We start from the raw sequence: 22,963 nt of genomic DNA, 5'->3' as shown, positions 1-22,963 counted from the left end.
ATAGTTTGAAGTCAGGTAGCATGATGCCTCCAGCTTTGTTCTTTTTGCTTAGGATTGTTTTGGCAATGTGGGCTCTTTTTTAGTTCCATGTGAACTTTAAAGTAGTTTTTTCCAATTCTGTGAAGAAAGTCATTGGTAGCTTGATGGGGATGGCATTGAATCTATAAATTACTTTGGGCAGTATGGCCATTTTCACGATAATGATTCTTCCTATCTATGAGCATGGAATATTCTTCCATTTGTTTGTGCCCTATTTTATTTCATTGAGCAGTGGTTTGTAGTTCTCCTTGAAGAGGTCCTTCACATCCCTTATAAGTTGGATTCCTAGGTATTTTATTCTCTTTGCAGCAATTGTGAATGGGAGTTCACTCATGATTTGGCTCTCTGTTTGTCTGTTATTGGTGTATAAGAATGCTTGTGATTTTTGCACATTGATTTTGTATCCTGAGACTTTGCTGAAGTTGCTTATCAGCTTAAGGAGATTTTGGGCTGAGGTGACAGGGTTTTCTAAATATACAGTCATGTCATCTGCAAACAGGGACAATTTGACTTCCTCATTTCCTAATTGAATATCCTTTATTTCTTTCTCTTGCCTGATTTCCCTGGCCAGAACTTCCAACACTATGTTGAATAGGAGTGGTGAGAGAGGGCATCCTTGACTTGTGCACGTTTTCAAAGGGAATGCTTCCAGTTTTTGCCCATTCAGTATGATATTGGCTGTGGGTTTGTCGTAAATAGCTCTTATTATTTTGAGATACATTCCATCAATACCTAGTTTATTGAGAGTTTTTAGCATGAAAGGGTGTTGAATTTTGTTGAAGGCCTTTTCTGCATCTATTGAGATAATCATGTGGTTTTTGTTGTTGGTTCTGTTTATGTGATGCATTGTGTTTATTGATTTGTGTATGTTGAACCAGCCTTGCATCCCAGGGATAAAGCCAACTTGATCATGGTGGATAAGCTTTTTGATGTGCTGCTGGATTCGGTTTGCCAGTATTTCATTGAGGATTTTCACATTGATGTTCATCAGGGATATTGGTCTGAAATTCTCTTTTTTTGTTGTATCTCTGCCCGGCTTTGGTATCAATATGATGTTGGCCTCATAAAATGAGTTAGGGAGGATTCCGTCTTTATCTATTGATTGGATTAATTTCAGAAGGAATGGTACCAGCTCCTCTTTGTACCTCTGGTAGAATTCGGCTGTAAATCCATCTGGTACTGGACTTTTTTTGATTGGTAGGCTATTAATTATGGCCTCAAATTCAGAGCCTGTTATTGGCCTATTCAGAGATTCAACTTCTTCCTGGTTTAGTCTTGGGAGGGTGTATGTGTTGAGGAATTTATCCATTTCTTCCAGATTTTCTAGGTTATTTGTGTAGAGGTGTTTAAAGTATTCCCTGATGGTAGTTTGAATTTCTGTGGGATCAGTGGTGATATCCCCTTTATCGTTTTTTATTGCATCGATTTGATTCTTCTCTCTTTTCTTCTTTATTAGTCTTGCTAGTGGTCTATCAATTTTGTTGATCTTTTCAAAAAACCAGCTTCTGGATTCATTGGGTTTTTGAAGGGTTTTTTTTTTTTTGTCTCTATCTCTTTCAGTTGTGCTCTGATCTTAGTTATTTCTTGCCTTCTGCTAGCTTTTGAATTTGTTTGCTCTTGCTTCTCTAGTTCTTTTAATTGTGATGTTAGGGTGTCCATTTTAGATCTTTCCTGCTTTCTCTTGTGGGCATTTAGCGCTATAAATTTCCCTCTACACACTGCTTTAAATGTGTCCCAGAGATTCTGGTACATTGTGTCTTTGTTCTCATTGATTTCAAAGAACATCTTTATTTCTGCCTTCATTTTGTTATTTACCCAGTAGTCATTCAGGAGCAGGTTGTTCAGTTTCCATGTAGTTGTGCAGTTTTGAGTGATTTTCTTAACCCTGAGTTCTAATTTGATTGCACTGTGGTCTGAGAGACAGTTTGTTGTGATTTCTGTTCTTTTACATTTGCTGAGGAGTGCTTTACTTCCAATTATGTGGTCAATTTTAGAATAAGTGTGATGTGGTGCTGAGAAGAATGCATATTCTGTTGATTTGGGGTGGAAAGTTCTGTAGATGTCTATTAGGTCTCCTTGTTTCAGAGCTGAGTTCAGGTCCTGGAACTTTCTGTCTCGTTGATCTAATATTGACAGTGGGGTGTAAAGTCTCCCATTATTATTGTGTGGGAGTCTAAGCCTCTTTGTAGGTCTCTAAGGACTTGCTTTATGAATCTGGGTGCTCCTGTATTGGGCGCATATATATTTAGGATAGCTAGCTCTTCTTGTTGAATTGATCCCTTTACCATTATGTAATGGCCTTCTTTGTCTCTTTAGATCTTTGTTGGGTTAAAGTCTCTTTTATCAGAGACTAGGATTGCAACCCCTGCTTTTTTTTTGCTTTCCATTTGCTTGGTAGATGTTCCTCCATCCCTTTATTTTGAGCCTATGTGCATCTCTGCATGTGAGATGGGTCTCCTGAATACAGCACACTCATGGGTCTTGACTCTTTATCCAATTTGCCAGTCTGTGTCTTCTAATTGGGGCATTTAGCCCATTTACATTTAAGGTTAATATTTTATGTGTGAATTTGATCCTGTCATTATGATGTTCACTGGTTATTTTGCCCATTAATTGATGCAGTTTCTTCATAGCATCGATGGTCTTTACAATTTGGCATATTTTTGCAGTGGCTGGTACCGGTTGTTTCTATCCATGTCTAGTGCTTCCTTCAGTAGCTCTTGTAAGGCAGGCCTGGTGGTGACAAAATCTCTCAGCATTTGCTTGTCTGTAAAGGATTTTATTTCTGCTTCACTTATGAAGCTTAGTTTGGGTGGATATGAAATTCTGGGTTGAAAATTCTTTTCTTTCAGAATGTTGAATATTGGCCCCCACTTTCTTCTGGCTCGTAGGGTTTCTGCCAAGAGGTCCGTTGTTAGTCTGATGGGCTTCCCTTTGTGGGTAACTCGACCTTCCTCTGTGGCTGCCCTTAACACTTTTTCCTTCATTTTGACTTTGGTGAATCTGAAAATTGTGTGTCTTGGGGTTGCTCTTCTCAAGGAGTATCTTTGTGATGTTCTCTGTATTTCCTGAATTTGAATGTTGGCCTGCCTTGCTAAGTTGGGGAAGTTCTCCTGGATAATATCCTGAAGAGTGTTTTCCAACTTGGTTCCATTCTCCCCATCACTTTCAGGTACACCAATCAAACATAGATTTGGTCTTTTCCCATAGTCCCATATTTCTTGGAGGCTTCGTTCATTTCTTTTTACTCTTTTTTCTCTAACCTTGTCTTCTCACTTTATTTCCTTACTTTGATCTTCAATCACTGATACCCTTTCTTCCACTTGATCAAATTGGCTATTGAAGCTTGTGCATGTGTCACGAAGTTCTTGTGTCATGGTTTTCAGCTCCATCAGGTCATTTAAGGTCTTCTCTACACTGTTTATTCTAGTTAGCCATTCGTCTAATCTTTTTTCAAGGTTTTTAGCTTCCTTATGATGGGTTCGAACATCCTCCTTTAGCTCAGAGTAGTTTGTTATTACCGACCTTCTGAAGCCTACTTCTGTGAACTCGTGAAATTCATTCTCCATCCAGCTTTCTTCCATTGTTGGTGAGGAGATGCGATTCTTTGGAGGAGAAGAGGCGCTCTGATTTTTAGAATCTTCAGCTTTTCTGCTCTGGTTTCTCCCCATCTTTGTGGTTTTATCTACCTTTGGTCTTTGAAGTTGGTGACCTACAGATGGGGTTTTGGTATAGATGACCTTTTTGTTGATGTTGATGCTATTCCTATCTGTTTGTTAGTTTTCCTTCTAACAGTCAGGTCCCTCAGCTACAGGTCTGTTGGAGTTTGCTGTAGTTCCACTCCAGACCCTGTTTACCTGCGTGTCCCCAGTGGAGGCGGCAAAACAGCAAATACTGCAGAACAGCAAATATTACTGCCTAATCCTTCCTCTGGAAGCTTCATCCCAGAGGGACAGCCGCCTATATGAGGTGTCTCTCAGGCTACACGAGGGTCAGGGTCCCACTTGAGGAGGCAGTCTGTCCGTTCTGAGAGCTCAAACGCCATGCTGGGAGAACCACTGCTCTCTTCAGAGCTGTCAGACAGGGACGTTTAAGTCTGCAGAGTTGTCTGCTGCCTTTTGTTCAGTTATGCCCTGCCCACAGAGGTGGAGTCTAGAGGCAGTGGGCCTCATTGAGCTACAGTGGGCTCCCCCCAGTTCAAGCTTCCTGGCTGCTTTGTTTAGCTACTCAAGCCTCAATGGTGGACCCCCCTCCCCCAGCCAGGCTGCCGTCTTGCAGATCAATCTCAGACTGCTGCACTAGCAGCAAGCAAGGTTCCGTGGGCGTGGGACCCGCTGAGCCAGGCACGGGAGAGAACCTTCTTCTCTGCCAGTTGCTAAGACCATGGGAAAAGTGCAGTATTTGGGTGGGAGTGTCCTGTTTTTCCAAATAGTCTTTCATGGCTTCCCTTGGCTAGGAAAGGGAAATCCCCCAACCCCTTGTGCTTCCTGGGTGAGGTGACACCCTGCTCTGCTTCAGCTCGCCCTCTGTGGGCTGCACCCACTGTCCAACCAGTCCCAATGAGATGAACCAGTTACCTCAGTTGGAAATGCTGAAATCATCTGTCTTCTGTGTCAATCACGCTGGGAGCTGCAGACCAGAGCTATTCCTAGTTGGCCATCTTGTAATGCCCCCACTCCCCCATAATTATTCTTTATATATTGTGATACAAGTCCCTTATCAGATATATGATATTAAATTATTTTCTCACATTCTATGAGTTATCTTTTCATTTTCTTTATGCTGTCCTTTGATGTAAAAATGTTTCTAATTTTGATTAAGTCAAATTTACCTATTTTCTTTTGTCACTTGGTTTCTGGTGTCATATCTAAGAAATCGTTGTTTTATCCAAGGTCACAAAGATTTACTCCTATGCTTTCCTATTAGAGTTTTATAGTTTTTATCTGTTAAGTATAGGTCTATGATCCATTTTGAGTTTTGTACGTGGTATAAAGTAGGTGTTTAACTCTACTCTTTTGAATGTGGATGTCTAGTAGTCCAGCATGCCCCACTGATGTTCGGCAAAGGGGAAAAGCAGTTCAATGGAGAAATGAGAGTTGTCCAACAAATTGGGTCAGAGCAATTGTTCACTCATATTTTCAAAAAGAACCTCAACATAAACCTCTTCCCTTATAGAAAAATTAACTCAAAATGGATCATAGAACTAAAGGCATATCTTACAACTATAAAAGTTGTGGAGGAAAACATAGGAGAACATCTTCATGACCTTGGGCTAGCTGAAGAGTTCCTGGACATGACAGAAAAAGCACAATCTATAAAAAAATTGATAGTTTTATAAACATGATAATTTTGACTTTCTCAAAAGTAAAAGTTTGCTCCAGTAAAGACATCATTAAGAGAATGAAAAGACAAGATACAGACTGAAAGAAAATATTTGCAAGCCATATATCTAACAAAGGGATTGTATCTAGAATATATATGTATATTCTATATTATATTACATATATATAATAAAAATGGGCAAAGGATCTGAAAAACACTTCATCACAGAAGATATATAGATGGTAAATAAGCATGTGAAAAGATGCTCAACATCATTAGCCATTTGGGAAACGCAAATTATAACCATAATGAGATCCCACTACATACCTGTTAGAATGACTAAACTTTAAAAACCTGACGAGCACTAAAGAAGATATAGAGCAATTAGTGAAAATGGAAAACAGTATAGCCACTCTGGAAACAGTTTGGCATTTTATTATAAACACACCCTTAACACACAATCCAGCAATACCACTCTTAGATATGTAAGTTAGAAAAATTAAACGTATATTTAGACAAAAACCTGTACATGAATGGTCATAGCAGCTTTACTCATAATTGCTAAAAACTGGAAATAACCCAAATGTTCTTCAGTGGGTAAACAAAGAAACCATCGTGCATCCATATAATAGAAAACTACTCAGCAATGTGATTGAATGGGCTATTGATACATATGAAAACACAGATGAATCTCAAAGGTGTTATGCTGAGTAAAATGAGCCAATCTTAAAAGGTTACCTACGGTATGATTCCATTTATATGACATTTTGGAAAAGGTAAACTATAGGGACAGAAAGCAGAGGAGCAGTTGTCAGAGGTTAGAGGTTGGGAGAGTTTGACTACAAAGAGGTAACAATAGGGAACTTTGGAGGGTGATAGAACTGTTGTGTATCCTGATTGTAGTAACAGTTACATCAGTCAATGCAGCTCTTAAAACTCCTAGAAATGTACACTGATGTGTGTGTGTTGATTATAATGATTGTTACATGGGTATATATACCTGTCAAAACTCATCAAACACTTTAAATGGTTGAATTTTATTCTGTGTAAATTGTGCCTCAATAAAGTTGAATTTTTTAAAATAAAAAAGCCTCCCACCACAATCCCACACCTTAAAAATAACTACTATTGACAGTTTAGTGTGTACTTGTCTAGAACATGTAAGCATGTAATATAAAAGATTTTCCAGTTGTATAAATGGGATCACTGTACATAATATATGTTGTGCTCTATATTGCTTTATTCACTTAGAGGGCTTGGACAGATGCATATATATACATATCTATAATGTTTATGGATCTACCATATATTAGTAGTTATATTTTATACCATTTTGTAGATGTAACACCATTTATTTAACCAGTTCTACTGTTGAATATTTAGGTTGCTGCCAGTTGTTTTGCTACTATTATCTGTGCTACAGTGAACAGCCATGTACATACATGTTTTTGTAAGTATATTGATAAGATATATTTCTAAGAGTAGGGTTACTGGGTGACAGGGTATGTATAATTTGAATTTATATAGCTCTTGACATATTGCCCTCTATAGAAGCAACTAGAAAGTTTAGAATAAGAAGTGAGTACATCATGCAGTTTCCCATCCCAAATCCTTGAACTTCATTATCTTTCATAGGATCATGCTGATATCGAGTGGAAGTTTGCAAGGACGAAGCTCTGGATGAGTTACTTTGATGAAGGTGGCACCTTGCCACCTCCTTTCAACATCATCCCCAGCCCCAAGTCATTTCTATACCTTGGTAACTGGTTCAACAACACCTTCTGCCCCAAAAGAGACCCTGACGGTAGACGGAGAAGGCGCAACTTGAGAAGTTTCACAGTAAGACTTTTAATTTTGAAAAATTAATTTTTAAAAATTGAGATGGAGTCTCACTCTGTCACCCAGGCTGGAGTGCAGTGGCACGGTCTCGGGTCACTGCCAACCTCTGCTGCCTGGGTTCAAGCAATTCTCGTGCCTCAGCCTCCCCAGTAGCTGGGATTACAGGCGTCTGCCACCACACCTGGCTAATTTTTTGTATTTATTACTTTTTGAGATGGCGTCTCACTCTGTCATCCAGGCTGGAGTGCAGTGGCACCATGTCAGCTCACTGCCACCTCTGCCTCCCAGGTTCAAGCGATTCTCCTGCCTCAGCCTCCCAAGTAGCTGGGATTACAGACGAGCACCACCATGCTGGGCACATTTTTGTATTTTTAGTAGAGACAGGGTTTCACTATGTTGGCCAGGCTGGTCTTGAACTCCTGACCTCGTGATCCTCCTGCCTTGGCCTCCCAAAGTGCTGGGATTACAGGCATGAGCCACCGCACCTGGCCAATATTATGAATCTTTTTAAACAAAACTGTTTCCTCCCGTCCCTCTTTTGTGACCAACTCACTGTTTTAAACATCATAAAATCATTCCAACATACATTTGCTTTGGGGATTTGTCAGGCAGGAGCTCCTGTAGCATTCTCTAGTCCTAATATATAGAAATAATTATATTCAGATGTTTGGGTGGGTAGGGTGCTGGGAGACTGCTGGTGTAACATCTCTGTCTATTTTCAATTATAGGAACGCAATGCTGACAGCCTGATACAAAATCAACATTATCAGGTAAAGCTTCCTCACAGGGATGAAGCACAATAGTTGTTGGCTGGTTCTGTGGAGGAGAAGCAAACTTCACTCTGGCTGTGTCTGGACACGATCCCATTTGACTGGGATAGGAGGCTTGGAAAGGCTGTAATTTATCAAGGGCTGAAGTACCTTCTCCAAGTGGAATCACCTGCTTTATAATCCTGTTCATGGCCTTTATGCACTGCCTCGGCTTGATCAGCAACAACTATGACTTAGAAAGCTGTCTTCCTTGAAGTTACACAAAATAGAATATATGGTTGGTCAGTCAGTCAAATATATGAGTACCTACTGTACATAAAATACTACACTAGATACTAGAAAAATCACTATGAACAAAAAAGATGCAATCTTTCTGCCCTTATGAAATATATTATCTAGCAGGGATAAAATAACACGTCATTAAAATTACAGTTGACTCTTGAACAACAGAGGATTGAACTGTGTAGATCGACTTATAGGCAGATTTTTTCAACCAAACGCAAATAGAAAATATAGTATTCATGGAATGTAAAACCACATATACAAGAGGGCTGACTTTTTGTATCTGCAGGTTCTGCAGGGTGACTGCAGGACTTGAGTATGCATGGATTTTGGTACATGGGGCAGGGGGTCCTGGGACCAATCCCCAGAGTATACCAAGGGATGATTGTATTAAAATTAAGTGATTACAAGGATAAAAACTGCCATGAAGAAAAAATACACAGGGTAATGGTAATATATATAACAGGAGGAAACTAACCTCAATGAAGTAAAAGCTTATCTGAATGTCAGGAATTTAGATCTTGATAAATTACAACATGACTTTAATCAAAGAAATAGAGAAGCACTTCTGTATTTTGTTAAAAAAAAAGTAATAAACCTAATAAACATTAGGACACTCTTCCCACCAGCTAGAAAACAGCCAAGCATACAAATATCACCAACACCTCTTGAGAATAATCCTTGCAAATCACAAATAAGAGACAACCATCTCTCACCATCCTGATCAAAAGAAAACCAAAGTAGAAAAATGTTCTACAGCGTTTGAAGGAAATGCATCCTTATTCTATAGGTCACTTCTCCTAACTTTGTTCCCCTTAGACCATAACTAACAAAGAGAAGCAGAAAATATGGTATTTTGTATGTAAACCTCCTCTCCCTACTCCCGCCTTCAAATGTTATTACTTTTATAATAATAAATCTTAAATAAGATTCATTGTCTTCATTTTCTGCTTCATAGCCCTCAACAATAACAAAAAAAATGATTCCTGCATGTCTCAGTGAGTTCCTCAAGTACACATAGTAGCAGAAGCAATACCATTGGCCTTGAAATCAGACTGAAGTAGAATCAAAGTCTAATGCTGACACTAGTTGTGTAACATTGGATGAGTCAGCCTCATTGAGCCTTGACTTCCTCATCTGTAACATGGGAAGAGTAATAAAACTTAACTTACAGAGTTGTGAAAATTGAGTGATAAGTATGTATAATATGTATTATGTGCATGTGTTGCCTGACACATTGCAGTAAGTGGTAGCTATCATCATCACCATCACTAATACAAACTGTAGTGACCATGTGTAGACCATTCCCCTGGGGGCTTAGTGAAAAGAGGACATTCCTATAAAGGAGAAGTGTAGGTTGACTATGAGAAAAATATCTTCACCATGTAATTAGTGGACATTAAAATCAGCAGACTTAGTGACTCTGAAGAAAACTCTCAATTTTATAAAAGGAGAATAAAACTCTCGTTTTACTATGAGTGTTAACGTGTAATCCATCCTAAAGGAAAAGAATATTAACTATATGACCATGCAAGAATTATTCCACTGGAAATACATGTTTACCTTATGCTTGGGTAAAAAATTTTCCTTTAGGGTTAATTTGATTCTGCCACTAAATTCAGAGACACAATAGTTGTTTAGCCAATGGACTTAACTCATTTTTACAATAAAAGGCTGGATCCTATGAGGATTTTCTACTGCAAAGAAGGTCTAAGCATGTTGCATTTCCTATGTAAGTTTCTTATTGTACTGAGAGCCTGAGAAGGAGACTGAATGCTTCTTCATGTTTTGTAATTCCAGGAAGTTATCAGGAATTTAGTCAAAAGATATGTGGCTGCTATGATAAGAAATTCCAAAACACATGAGGGACTTACAGAAGAAAATTTTAAGGTAATTTAATCATGAAGTGGTTTTTCATTTTACATATCATAAGCATCATTTAATCTTCACAGTGTGTGAGGTTTCTGGTGATGGAATTTCATCTGCTTACAATATAGCAAAGCCAGTTATAATGCTTATTCTCTTAGAATTGTCTCTCATCCAGTAGACGGAGAGATTTTACCAATGTATGTCACACCACAATCAGTGTCATGAATGAAGGAAATCTGCTGTATGCATTCTTTTAATATTCTGAGTGTTTCTCAGTGTGGAAATTGAATGCTTTAAATGATGTGGCAAGGATGCATGGTGGTGAGGGACAAGATAACAAAGGGAAGATGCCTGCAGACTTAATTATCTTCTTTACTTAAAAGATATAAGATCAAAAAATCTGTTATTAAATCTAAGGTCTTAAGAAACTCTACCATTAAACATTAAAATTATACTACTGGCATTAGCCTAAAACAACCGTTTTCAACCAGGGGCAATTTTGTCCCCAAGACCACATTTGGCAATGTCTGGAGATATTTTTGGTTGTCACACTGGTATCTAGACAGTAAAGACAAGGTTGCTACTAAGCATCCTACAATGAATAGTACAGTCTCCCACAACAAGAATTATCCAGTCCAACATGTCAATAGTGCCAAGATTGAGAAATCCTATCCTAGAACACATCTATATATATATTTTTTAAATTTTTTTATTATACTTTAAGTTCTGGGATACATGTGCAGAACGTGCAAGTTTGTTACATAGGTATACATGTGCCATGGTGGTTTGCTGCACCCATCAACCCATCATCTACATTAGGTATTTCCCCTAATGCTATCCCTCCCCTAACCCCCACCACCTGACAGGCCCCTGTGTGTGATGTTCCCCTCCCAGTGTCCATGAACACATCTATATTTTCTAAGGCACACAGAAAGTCCATTATCCTAATTCATAGACATAATTCATCTACTGAGGGTCTGCTATGTTCCAAGCACTCTGCTAAGTGCTCTGGTACAGTGGTGAGCAAGATCTAACCAGCTCCTACTCTCAAGGAGTGACAAACAATAATGAAGGGTGATGAACAATTTTATATTCTGACAGGTTAAACACAGGACACTGTGGAAACACAGAGAGGAGGGACGCTCATCTGGGACTTGGGGAGTCAAGACAGACTTTCCAATGGAAGTGATGCTTAAGCTGAGGCTTGAAAGCAAAGCCAGCCAGATAAGGGCGAGTTGGGGAGAAGAATGTTCTAGACAGAGAGAACAGCATAGGCAAAGGCCCAGAGGCAAGGGAGAATATGTCCATACAGGTGGACAGCAGAGAGCCTAGGAAAAGAGTAGAAAGATGAAACTGGAGAAAGCAACATGTACTAGGCCTTGAAAAACCTTGTAGTCCATGGTATGGCATTTCTACTTTTTCCTAAAGTCAGTGACAAGTTAGTACCAAGTTTTGAGAAGGGGAAGTACATGAACAGATTTCAGCTTGGCTTTTAAAGGAACAATCTAGTATGTAAGCAGCCAGTTGGAGATAGAAGACATTTCATAGAGGTTTGAACAGGGCCCCCTGTCTCAAAACAGCAGTCTCATCACCTGACATTCAACTTTTCTAGTTTCACTCGTTAGAGTCTTAAAAGCTTTTTCCTCTTCAGTAGTCCTTTTATATGCAGACACCTGAGAGCCAGTGTCCTAATCTAATACCTTGTTAGTTAATACTTAGCAGGAGTTAGTCCTTATGAAAGCACCTCAACAGACTAATCCCTGCTAAAGTGTTAGCTAATCCTGAATCAACTTTACCCATTGTACAATTTTGCCAATGGCCAGCCCAGCCCTGCCCATGGAATTATTAATATGTTTTTCTTGTGTTTGAATAATGGCAGATTTTTCTGGTGTTTTGTGATTTGCTACTAGGCAAAAACCTGGAACATACCAAAGGTATCTAATGTGCCTACTTTGAAATAAAGACCAAGCTTCTTGACATAATATGTCTCCTCTCTTTTCCCAGGAATTAAAGCAAGACATCTCCAGCTTTCGGTATGAAGTGCTTGACCTCTTGGGAAATAGAAAACATCCAAGGAGCTTTTCCACTAGCAGCACTGAACTGTCTCAGAGAGACGATAATAATGATGGCAGTGGTGGGGCTCGGGCCAAATCCAAGAGTGTCTCTTTTAATTTAGGCTGCAAGAAAAAGACTTGCCATGGGCCACCTCTCATCAGAACCATGCCAAGGTCCAGTGGTGCCCAAGGAAAGTCAAAAGCTGAGTCATCAAGCAAACGCTCCTTCATGGGTCCTTCTCTCAAGAAACTGGGTCTCCTATTCTCCAAATTTAATGGTCATATGTCTGAACCCAGTTCAGAGCCAATGTACACAATTTCTGATGGAATTGTTCAGCAGCACTGTATGTGGCAGGACATCAGATATTCTCAGATGGAGAAAGGGAAAGCAGAGGCCTGTTCTCAAAGTGAAATTAACCTCAGTGAGGTAGAATTAGGTGAAGTCCAGGGCGCTGCTCAGAGCAGTGAATGCCCTCTAGCCTGTTCCAGCTCTCTTCACTGTGCATCCAGCATCTGCTCCTCAAATTCTAAACTTTTAGACTCCTCAGAGGATGTATTTGAAACTTGGGGAGAGGCTTGTGACTTGCTCATGCACAAATGGGGTGATGGACAGGAAGAACAAGTTACAACTCGCCTCTAAGTCAAGCCCTAATCATCTGTTCTGGAACTCAACAGAAATTTGTAATTTCCTTGCTCTCAGAGGTGACACAGAATATGATTCCCTCACTGCCCCTGCCCCCCAGAAAGGAGAGTGAAACTCTTATTTGCACCATCTTTTATAGCCACATTCTCCATTTTTGTTCTTGTTTTATTATTACTTTCATTATTATTTGCCTTTTTAATACCTATACACACTAAGTCCATCTTACAACCGACTGAAGGGGTGTTGCACCTAATCATCAGAGGTGCAGTTGGGTGCTTAACCTTTTTGCTTTGCTTTTCTCACCCATGCTTCCTTGAAGCCCCAGGTGCCACTTTGCTGGTCTTGTTGCCGCACAGATTCCTGACCATCCTCAGAATCTCATGCCATTTTCCCGCAGAGCTGAGGGATGTGGTCAGCAGTCCCCACCAGCTATCAGATAAGGCAAACTACCCTGCCCATCTTTGCTGCCATTCAGTGCTACGCGCTGCCCATGCTGGGTCAATGAACAGCATCAAAGGGAGGCTGAAGAGATTTCAAAGAATTGTCAGCTTGTGGTTTCTGGGTATAAGTGGCTTGTTTCGTTCTTAAATACTACAACTTCTTATTGTGGGGGCTATTGAGTTTTCTTGTTTCTTAAAGATGTGTTAGTTTCCTAATGTGTGCCAATGAAATATTTAACCCATAGTATATGTCATATCTAATAAGTTAGGCGAATTATTTTTCTGTGTTTGTATGTTTCAGTTAACTTACTACATTTGAAAATTTGATAGTATCAAAATTAGTATTTAGAATTTGTGCTATTTTTTAAAAACATCTACTACACTCTAACCAATAGTCACTACATCTCATACATTGGCAAGATAAATAGTTGTCATATTTGTTGGGTCCTATTCTACTGTTGATAGTTTTAATTATCATTGCTATCAAATAATTTCTAAGATAAAAGCCTGAATTTGAAATATTTTTATCAGAAAAATGGCATATTGCTGAAGTGTCAAAATATGAGAAAAGAGCATCTTCATTTTAATTAACTGCTTTATAAAAATGGCAACTTTAGGTATAGATAACCTAATTCAGGTTGCAGTTTTAATATTCATTGGGGGCAGTGGAATTGCATGTGTAAATTATGTTAGATATATATCATAACAACCCTAGTGGATTCATGGAATTATAAACGTGATCCAAATTCTACTGTCTTCCAAGAAAGCTACATTTATACATCCAAACAAATTCTTTTCCACAGCTTAAGAGTACATCATCAGAATACAGTGGTTCAAGTTAAAAAATAAAGTCCATAATGCATATGGTCATCATTCTAGACCTGATAACCACTGAGAACCTGCTGAGTAAGGACGGCTTTTACCAACATTAGCACAAAGGTTTCCTCAGTTTAGACTCTAACATATGACCTGAAACAACTCTAGGTCTGAGTCCTAGAGATTACATTAATAGTGTGTAGCCCAGAAAAGTAAAATAGGTGTCACCCTGTTTTTTTTTAATGTCAACACCAATAGGAATCCATTTAGATTAATGTATGTAATTTCTGATAAAAGTAAGAGAAATGAGGAACTTTCAAACTGCAAATATGCCTCCAAACTAGCTTTTGATAGTGTGGTTTCTGTTATTTGAATGGATTCCCATCTCTGTCTCTAGCCTGGAGAAGAGCAAAATGGAGGGGGAGGGGCCAGAAATAGGAGGAGGTTTTGAAGAATAAAGCCTCATATCCAGGAAAAAGTGATCAAGTGAAAAAGCTGCATCAAGACCCATTTGGCAAGAGGTTGTCCGAAAATAATTCCTTGATCATATCTGAAGTGGTTATTTACTCAAATCAATTTCTCCCCTGCTTCGCTAAGACTGTCATAAAATGGCCTTGACATTTAATCACAGGTTACTTTCCAGAAAGGTTTCTAAAGTTACAGATTCAGCTTTTCAAATTGTCAAATTCACTTTGAATAATAATAGAACCTGGGCTACATTCCTAACTCATATTAACAGCACCAAAAGAAATAGCATATAACCCCATTTTATAAAAAGAAAAACATGTTTTTCTCAGAAATGTATATCACTTCTGAAAACTTATAAGTTTTCTAGCAGTGACCTTATCAACTTGTCAGAAAACAGGCTAGCCAGACATGGAACTGTATTCCAAAAGTCTTCTGTCACTTACGTTCTAAAGAGATAATATGTGTAAATCAATCTCTACTATTGAAAGAACCAGTGTCATATGTCACGGGAGTACATTCCTTTTCAGATCTTCTCAGGGTTATCGTTGTGACTTGGGCTTAAGACTTTACTAGCTATAGTGAAGCCTCATTTAGGATGGGGGTTAAAGCTAAACAGCTATTGCCCTAACTTCCATGTTGGTGACACCAACATTTTTATTAACTCTAATTCAGTACAAAGTAGGAAAGGAAAAAGGTTTTGTTCACTTCCTTACTCTCTTGATCAAGTATCATAAAAGGTATTTCAAGTGAAAATGCTTAGGTATATCCTCTGACCCCAGAGGAGTTATAAGCCAACTTGAGAATAAATTTATAAACATAAAAAGAACTAAAAGAGAACTTTATAAAGGATCTACTCTATTCCAACCTCATATTTTACAAATAGAAAATAAAGAGGCCCAGAGAAGGACAATGACTTGCTCAAGGTCACAGAGCTGGTCAATAAACTCAAGTCTTCTAGATTATAGAAGACATTTATTAGTAAGCATATATGTTATATATAGATGTGAAGTGGCCACTACAGACACCCTTTTGTTCATTTGCCAAAAATGCTGTGAACTCCAAAACTTCAGACTTACATATTTAAATGTGAAGTTAAAAATGTACTGCAAAGTCAAACACAAATAATACAAAAATCATTTACTACTTATCTAAAATATCCATATCATGTTCCACCTACATTACAGTCGGCTTATCACTTCCAGACACCTTGGATTCATTTATTTGATCTCATAAAATCTCCCTAATAATAAAGGTAAAAATTACAAAGAAAATATTTGAATTATATTAGAAAGTGACCATTGTTGAAATATCTCCACTTCCAGCTTTATGTCCAGTGAAATACAGAGGAAAGACTCTAAATTTAAAATCATTTTTGGAAAATGCCAAACTTTACAGAGATATAAATGCTTCAAGTTACGCTTCTGTCTACTGACATGGAGATATTTAAAAATTCCCTGTTCTGCCTCCATCATTTTTCATTCCACTGTGACCTAACTTAGGCTATTTCAGCTAAGTCGTAAATACCTGTCTGCAATTTGATTAAATCATTTTTAAAAAACGAACGCCTCCACTTTTCAAATGACTTAATACCTTTTCCAAAACGAACTTTATAGTTCTTATGGCAGTGCAAACCTCATCTGAAAACTTCAGTGGGAACTTTAGAGATAAATATGAGGCCATACCTTAGCCTGAAAATACAAATAACCATTGGCATTCATATTACATCGTGGGTGAATCTCGTGTGGTGTTTTGACTAATAGTTTTAGTGCCCCAGACCTTGGTTTGTTAAATCATCAGGTAAAAAGTACTTGAAGATAGGCAGCAAATCCTTTGTTTAAAAGTACCTTAGAAAAATTGAGGCTGGGCATGGTGGCCCACTCCTGTAATCCCAGCACTTTGGGAGGCCAAAATGGGTGGTTCACTTGAGTCCAGGAGTTTGAGATCAGCCTGGCCAACATGGTGAAACCCATCTCTACTAAAAATACAAAAATTAGCTGGGCATGGTGGTACACGCCTGTAGTCCAGCTACTTGAGAGGCTGAGGCATGAGAATCACTTGAACCTGGGAGGCAGAGGTTGCAGTGCACTGAGATCACACCACTGCACTCAAGCCTGGGCGGCAGAGCAAGACTGTCTCAAAAATAAATAAATAAAGGTACCTAAGAAAAATTGAGTATATTTTCTTGGTAATCAAGTTTTCAAAAGATTGCTCATATAGACATAGTCAATGCAAATTGATCCAAGTGTTCAGATCATTTAAATAACCTCTTCATACCTACTTCACAGCCCTACCTTCAATCCCTGCATCTTTGCCTCAAAACTAAGGATATTTTAGATTGTTTCTTTGGCTTACTTTATCTAGATAATTGCTCCAAATATCCACCTTGTTGGTGTAGGACTCTGCAGTGGGATCTGAGTACCCCAAATGAATGTGAGCTTTACTTCAGCAGAGAGAAACATTGTTACCATTATATTTCCAATGAACCTTCCAGTAACTTTTTTTCCAACAGATGTGGGTTTTGGCTTGCTTTGCCTTTTAAGGGATGTCTGTAAAAGTGAGAACGTGTCTGTGTATATACATAGACACACATAACAAAACTTAACAGCATTTGATGGTTCTGCCCTTGGCCCTTTATCCCTTTAGGTAATTACTAGATCATTTTGAAGAGAGGGAAGCAAGAATAACTTTTCAATGAGACATTTCCTGAGCTGTGAGGAATTGCCAAAATGAACTGCCATGACAGCATCTTCTGTAGCACTTTTATATTGAGAGCTATCAAGATTTGAGGTTCCTGGTTTTGTTTAAAAAAAAAAGCATTTAGGTCAGAATAACTTACCTGGAAGACTTAAATATACACATTTTTGGCAAAATAGTCAGTCTGCATACTTCAGATTTACTGTATACCTGAGATTTGGTGAATACTTGAGGTGTTAATATTCATTCATATGCTGGTACATGGCCTAGGATTTTCATCTTTTGTGTGGTGATCCAGAGGAGGTGTTAGTGGGTGCCTTGTGAGAGCTTTACTTTTAGAAAATGTAATGTTTAAGAAACAGAGTTAACTGCTGGAATGATAGAGGCAGCAAGCCAGTGTGCTCTAGCATCTTTAGGCTCAGTATTTGTGTTATCCCCAACTTGAGTGGATTTGTATCTTGTACTTGATTACTGGATCTGAGTTGTGTTCATTCTTTTTCTAAAGATATACCATCAATGTTTGTGGTACCTGAGAGACATATACATATTAAGAATTATAATATTTAAACATAAAACTAAGTGGAATGCCCTTATGCCAAAAAGCTAGTTTTCTTATATGATGTGAAAAGATGTGAAAGCTCTAGAGGCTTCCTGTTACTACACAAATAAATGACAAACAATTTCTGTAGGAACATAAACAGCCCACAACTTTTGATCATTGAAATCAACTGTCATACATCCCTGAAAGTAGCATGTATCTGTCCTACCCTCCTCCCCCTCAAAGAACTTTCTTTATAACTCCAGTGACTTGATAGAACCAAAAAAGACTAACTGAAGTAGGTTAGAATGACTTGCAACGTGAAGGTCATTTTCACCATTTTTCAGCATATTTGCCCTTTGACTTTAGCAGGTTTTGGGGCAACCTAACATCCCAGGAGCTTACATACATACACACAAAAGGCACTGTCCTTAGTGGCACTTGAATGAATATGTGGCAGTGTGCCTTTTATTTAAGCCTAAGGTAGCCAGCCATTTGAAAGTACAATTAAGCTGGGATTGGCCATTTTGTATCTTTTCCCAGAAGTTCAATATATCCCCAAAATACTCATTGCCACCAATTGCCTTCCAACCTAGGAACCCTCTTGACAGTTCTCCACTCTTACACAACTCTTAAAGCTGACCCTTGGAAGGAAGAAAGGAGGCTTTGGATTTTTGTTGGGATTGGGAAACTTAGATGGTGATAGTGTAGTAAAGAGACAGTTGGAAAAGCTTTTGAAGTAAGGATGAGTGAGGATATACACTTTAAAACACGGGGCTAAACCACCAAATTGTCAGTTTTTTGGATGGCCAAATTGAGATGAATAACCTGAATTAAAAATATAATTTAAAATGGTTAATTAAAACATTAGCATCATCATTTCTCCTTTAATGAAATTCAAAAAATGCAACAACATATGAAAGCAGAACTACCAGTAAATCATTTTTCAAATTTTGGGTCATATTTGGGTTAAATTTCAGATGTTAACAAGTTCTCAACCTTGGGATCACTGTAAATATAAGTTCAACACACCACACCCATAATGCAATATCACAGATGGGCTTTCATAAATATGTACACTTTAGCCAATTGGAAAGATCACTCCCTTCAAATTTTATCTAAGAAATAAAGTGGGTTTGTCAAAACAACATAAAAGAGAAATGAAAGGTAAGGAAGGGCACTATGGCAAAAAGCCAGATTATGTATCTGCTGTCATCTTTTAGCCTCATAAATTTGGAATAAACATAAAATAGGATAATGACTGATATTTTCATAAACATACCAGAACTTATGCACCCAAATGAACGTGGTCCTTTAAAGTAGTCACCTTAAAAAGTCATACCCATATTCTAATGATGCTGCCATTACTCAACCCACTTTGGACTTCTGCTTTTGAAATGACTTTCAAAGTCCACAGTACAATCTCTGAATATCCTCAATGGTAGAAAATCATGATCCTATAAGATTAAATTTTTAGGAATTTAGAAATTGCCAAAAGTAATTTTAGATCCACACTTGGTAAAACATGTGGTAGTCAAGATGAGTACCACTTTCTCTGGTTAAAAACAAACAAACAAAAAACATTTTCAAGTGCTATTACACAATAGGCACTTTGATAGGTGCAATTATAAAATAATGAGATTGTCTCTTGTGGGATTTGTAAGGGACCTGGAACTGTTCTTGGGAATCTAGTTTTTTCCCCTAATTAACTTTATTGAGGAATGATTTATGTACAATTACCTGCATTCATTTAAAGTGTACAAATTGGTGAGTTTTCAGAGTTGTATATACCCCTGGAAGCACTAGCCAAAATCAAGTTATAGAATATCTCCGTCACCCCCTCAAGAATGCTTGTTCTCCTTTGTATCCTGGAATCTAGTTTCAATTATGCTTGGAGCAGTGGTAGCCTTACATGAATAAGCACATTGCCTCCTGAAGAGAACACTTTAAAGAGCAATATATTTAGATAGAGAAGCTTCACTGATTTGGGAACAACCATAATGATTAACCCTTTGTGTTTAAACAGTAAAATACATTGAGTTCCAATGGCTTATGCTGTAAATAAACTCAGAATTGACTCCTCAAACTTATTTGATCCTTAAGAAATGACATTGTATAGCACAGAGGCTCTGGTGACTAGGCTGTCATCAGGGAGAGGGACAGTAAAGAAAAACCACTAACCTCCATAGAGAACAGAGGGGAGGATGTTGGACTCATAAGAACCCATGGTGGCAGAAGCAATGGAAAGAAACTCTAATGGGAAGATGGCAGCTAGCTAGCTGAATGTGTTCAGGTCATTTGAAAGTCACATATTCAGATTAAGTATTTCCTGTATAAGATCTAGTCATGGTATTTAAAGTATAGCCTCATCATGTTGTGGCCACACCTTGTAGGACCTCCTTGTAAAACATATTAAGCAATCAGTTTAAATATCCAAGGCAAAGTAACCTGTAGTCCAATAAATCAGTGATAACTGTGCTTAGTGTACTTGGGCAGGAGAAGCAGCCAGAATTCTCAAGTGTCTTAACAGGATAAGTGGGACCAATGACACCAAAATGAATATTATGTGAGCACATGAAGAGTCCTCTAAACCCAAAGGGTTAACACATTAGTCTGTGGTTTAATGTAAAAGGAAATTCAATTCAATAAATTAACTTTAAAATTAACTGTTCAAATTACTACCTTAACAAAGTAAAAGTAAAGCTGTATCTTATCTCAACAGTAAAGACACAGACCTTCCCCAGGACACTTCAGATAAGGATAAACACATCCTTCTCAAGCAAATACATTTTAGTTTGTTTCTTATAATAGGAATGCACACCAGAGGTACTATTCAACAGAACAATAGTTAAACTCTTCACAGGATTCTATTTATTCCATATTTCTCAAAAATGGGGTTGAAATTAGGGATGGGAGTTTCTTTCTACTCAAAACAATGAATGCAGTCTGCAGCTACAAACTAACATTTGGTAGCAGGAAGGAGAATACTAGAGAATACGAGCTATGTGTAATTCACCTTCTAAGCCTAGTTGGCAGCCCCAACCACATATCACCATACAGAAAGTGTGTCAAATTTCAGTTTAAAATGATACATCTTGAGCATAATCATGAAAAGGGAAAATTCCAAATGTGTCTGTGTAAATGACACTGGCTTTGAAGACTATTTTCAAAGTGGAAATCTCTTTGAATAACTATCACTTTTATTTAAACACTTTCTGTAAGTGCACAGTATCAATCTTAATGTATTAAAAAGAATCTTGTACAATAAAATAATTTTGTGTATTTTTAGCTTCAGTATCAACAAAATAAAGTATTTACTTTTTTCCCCTGAAATGTGTGACAACTCAGATTTTAAGGTGTTATGTTCCTCCCTTTTTCAGTGTAACATTTGTAGCCACCTATTATTAACATTTATGAACAAAAGATTTCACAATGTAATTTGCCTAGCAGAAACACTAATGGGAGACCTCCACAGTCCAATATATTTTGAAAAGTATATGAGAATAAATATTCTGATTTTTATATCTTCCATTAAACAAAGCTGACTAGTATTTAAGAATTTAATAATAATTTATAAGAACTATGAGATGAAGTAAAGAGACCAATACAGTTTTAAAGCTATAGCTTACAACATTGAAAAACCTTAGAGGCCCAATCCTGGAAATTAATTATTCTTCACTGAGTACTTAAAAGTATGATACATATTGCATAGAACAGTTGGAATCTGTGAGACAGTGAGAAGACATATAAATGGAGGTTAAGCTGGTCATGATTAAACCAGTGTCATCTGAGGACATCTGAGCAATAATTCCAGAATCAGTTGATGTTTCTCCTTCAGGTTTTTTTGTAGTAACAGACTTTTCAGCAACTAGCTTTCTACTAATTCAGATTCCTGAAGTTTGATTGTCTTATTTTACTGATTAACTTTTACACCAGCAGGGCACTGGTTAGCATATCAGAAAAGCTTAACTTTCAGCTAAATAACTCACCTGTAAGTCCTGGCCTAATTATTTTAAGCATAAATGAGTGTACAACATTTACACACTGGTTAGATAAGGATAATTAAAATAAGCAGAAGTCACAAATGAGATAACATCTCACACCAGTTAGAATGGCAATCATTAAAAAGTCAGGAAACAACAGGTGCTGGAGAAATAGGAGCACTTTTACACTGTTGGTGGGACTGTAAACTAGTTTAACCATTGTGGAAGACAGTGTGGCGATTCCTCAAGGATCTAGAACTAGAAATACCATTTGACTCAGCCATCCCATTACTGGGTATATACCCAAAGGATTATAAATCATGCTGCTATAAAGACACATGCACGCGTATGTTTATTGTGGCACTATTCACAATAGCAAAGACTTGGAACCAACCCAAATGTCCATCAACGATAGACTGGATTAAGAAAATGTGGCACATATACACCATGGAATACTATGCAGCCATAAAAAATGATGAGTTCATGTGCTTTGTAGGGACATGGATGAAGCTGGAAACCATCATTCTCAGCAAACTATCACAAGGACAAAAAACCAAATACCGCATGTTCTCACTCATAGGTGGGAATTGAACAATGAGAACACTTGGACACAGGAAGGGGAACATCACACACTGGGGCCTGTCATGGGGTGGGGGTGGGGGGAGGGATAGCATTAGGAGATATACCTAATGTAAATGACGAGTTAATGGGTGCAGCACACCAACATGGCACACGTATACGTATGTAATAAGCCTGCATGTTGTGCACATGTACCCTAGAACTTAAATAATAAAAAAAAAAAACAGAAGTATATCTGACAAAGATTTGCAACCAGCATATACAAAGAACTCCTATAATGCAATAACACAAATTATTTGAACACACTTCACAAAGGTATACAAATGAACAAGCACATAAAAATGCTTGATATGAAAAATAATCAGGGAAATGCAAATTAGATACCACTTACTACAATGAGATACCACTTACTACACATCCACCAAAATGACTAAAATAAAAACCACTGACACCATCATATGCTGATGGTAATGAGAAACTGGAACTGTCATACATTGCTGATGGGAGTTTAAAATGGTACAACCACTTGAGAAAAATGTCCTGTGGTTTCTTATAAAAAAAACTAAACATGCACCTCACCTATGACCCAATAATTCTATTCCAAGATAAATGATAACATGCTCATAA

General features: G+C 37.9%; 1 protein-coding gene across 1 annotated transcript in view; it reads left to right on the top strand.

Moving 5' to 3' along the window:
* TRPC5 (transient receptor potential cation channel subfamily C member 5) overlaps window positions 1-21,107 on the top strand; it is a 309,990-nt gene extending 288,883 nt beyond the window's left edge. The window contains exons 8-11 of the mRNA XM_055106604.1: window positions 6,997-7,200; window positions 7,929-7,970; window positions 10,053-10,142; window positions 12,126-21,107. Of these exons, the coding sequence (XP_054962579.1) occupies window positions 6,997-7,200; window positions 7,929-7,970; window positions 10,053-10,142; window positions 12,126-12,815 (1,026 nt within the window). The 3' untranslated portion in view covers window positions 12,816-21,107. The remainder of the gene's footprint in view (window positions 1-6,996; window positions 7,201-7,928; window positions 7,971-10,052; window positions 10,143-12,125) is intronic.
* Window positions 21,108-22,963: the final 1,856 nt, after the last annotated feature.

This window comes from Pan paniscus, chromosome X, assembly GCF_029289425.2.
Source record: "Pan paniscus chromosome X, NHGRI_mPanPan1-v2.0_pri, whole genome shotgun sequence".
Lineage (NCBI taxonomy): Eukaryota > Metazoa > Chordata > Mammalia > Primates > Hominidae > Pan > Pan paniscus.
This window is presented reverse-complemented; position numbering and strand designations above follow the sequence as displayed.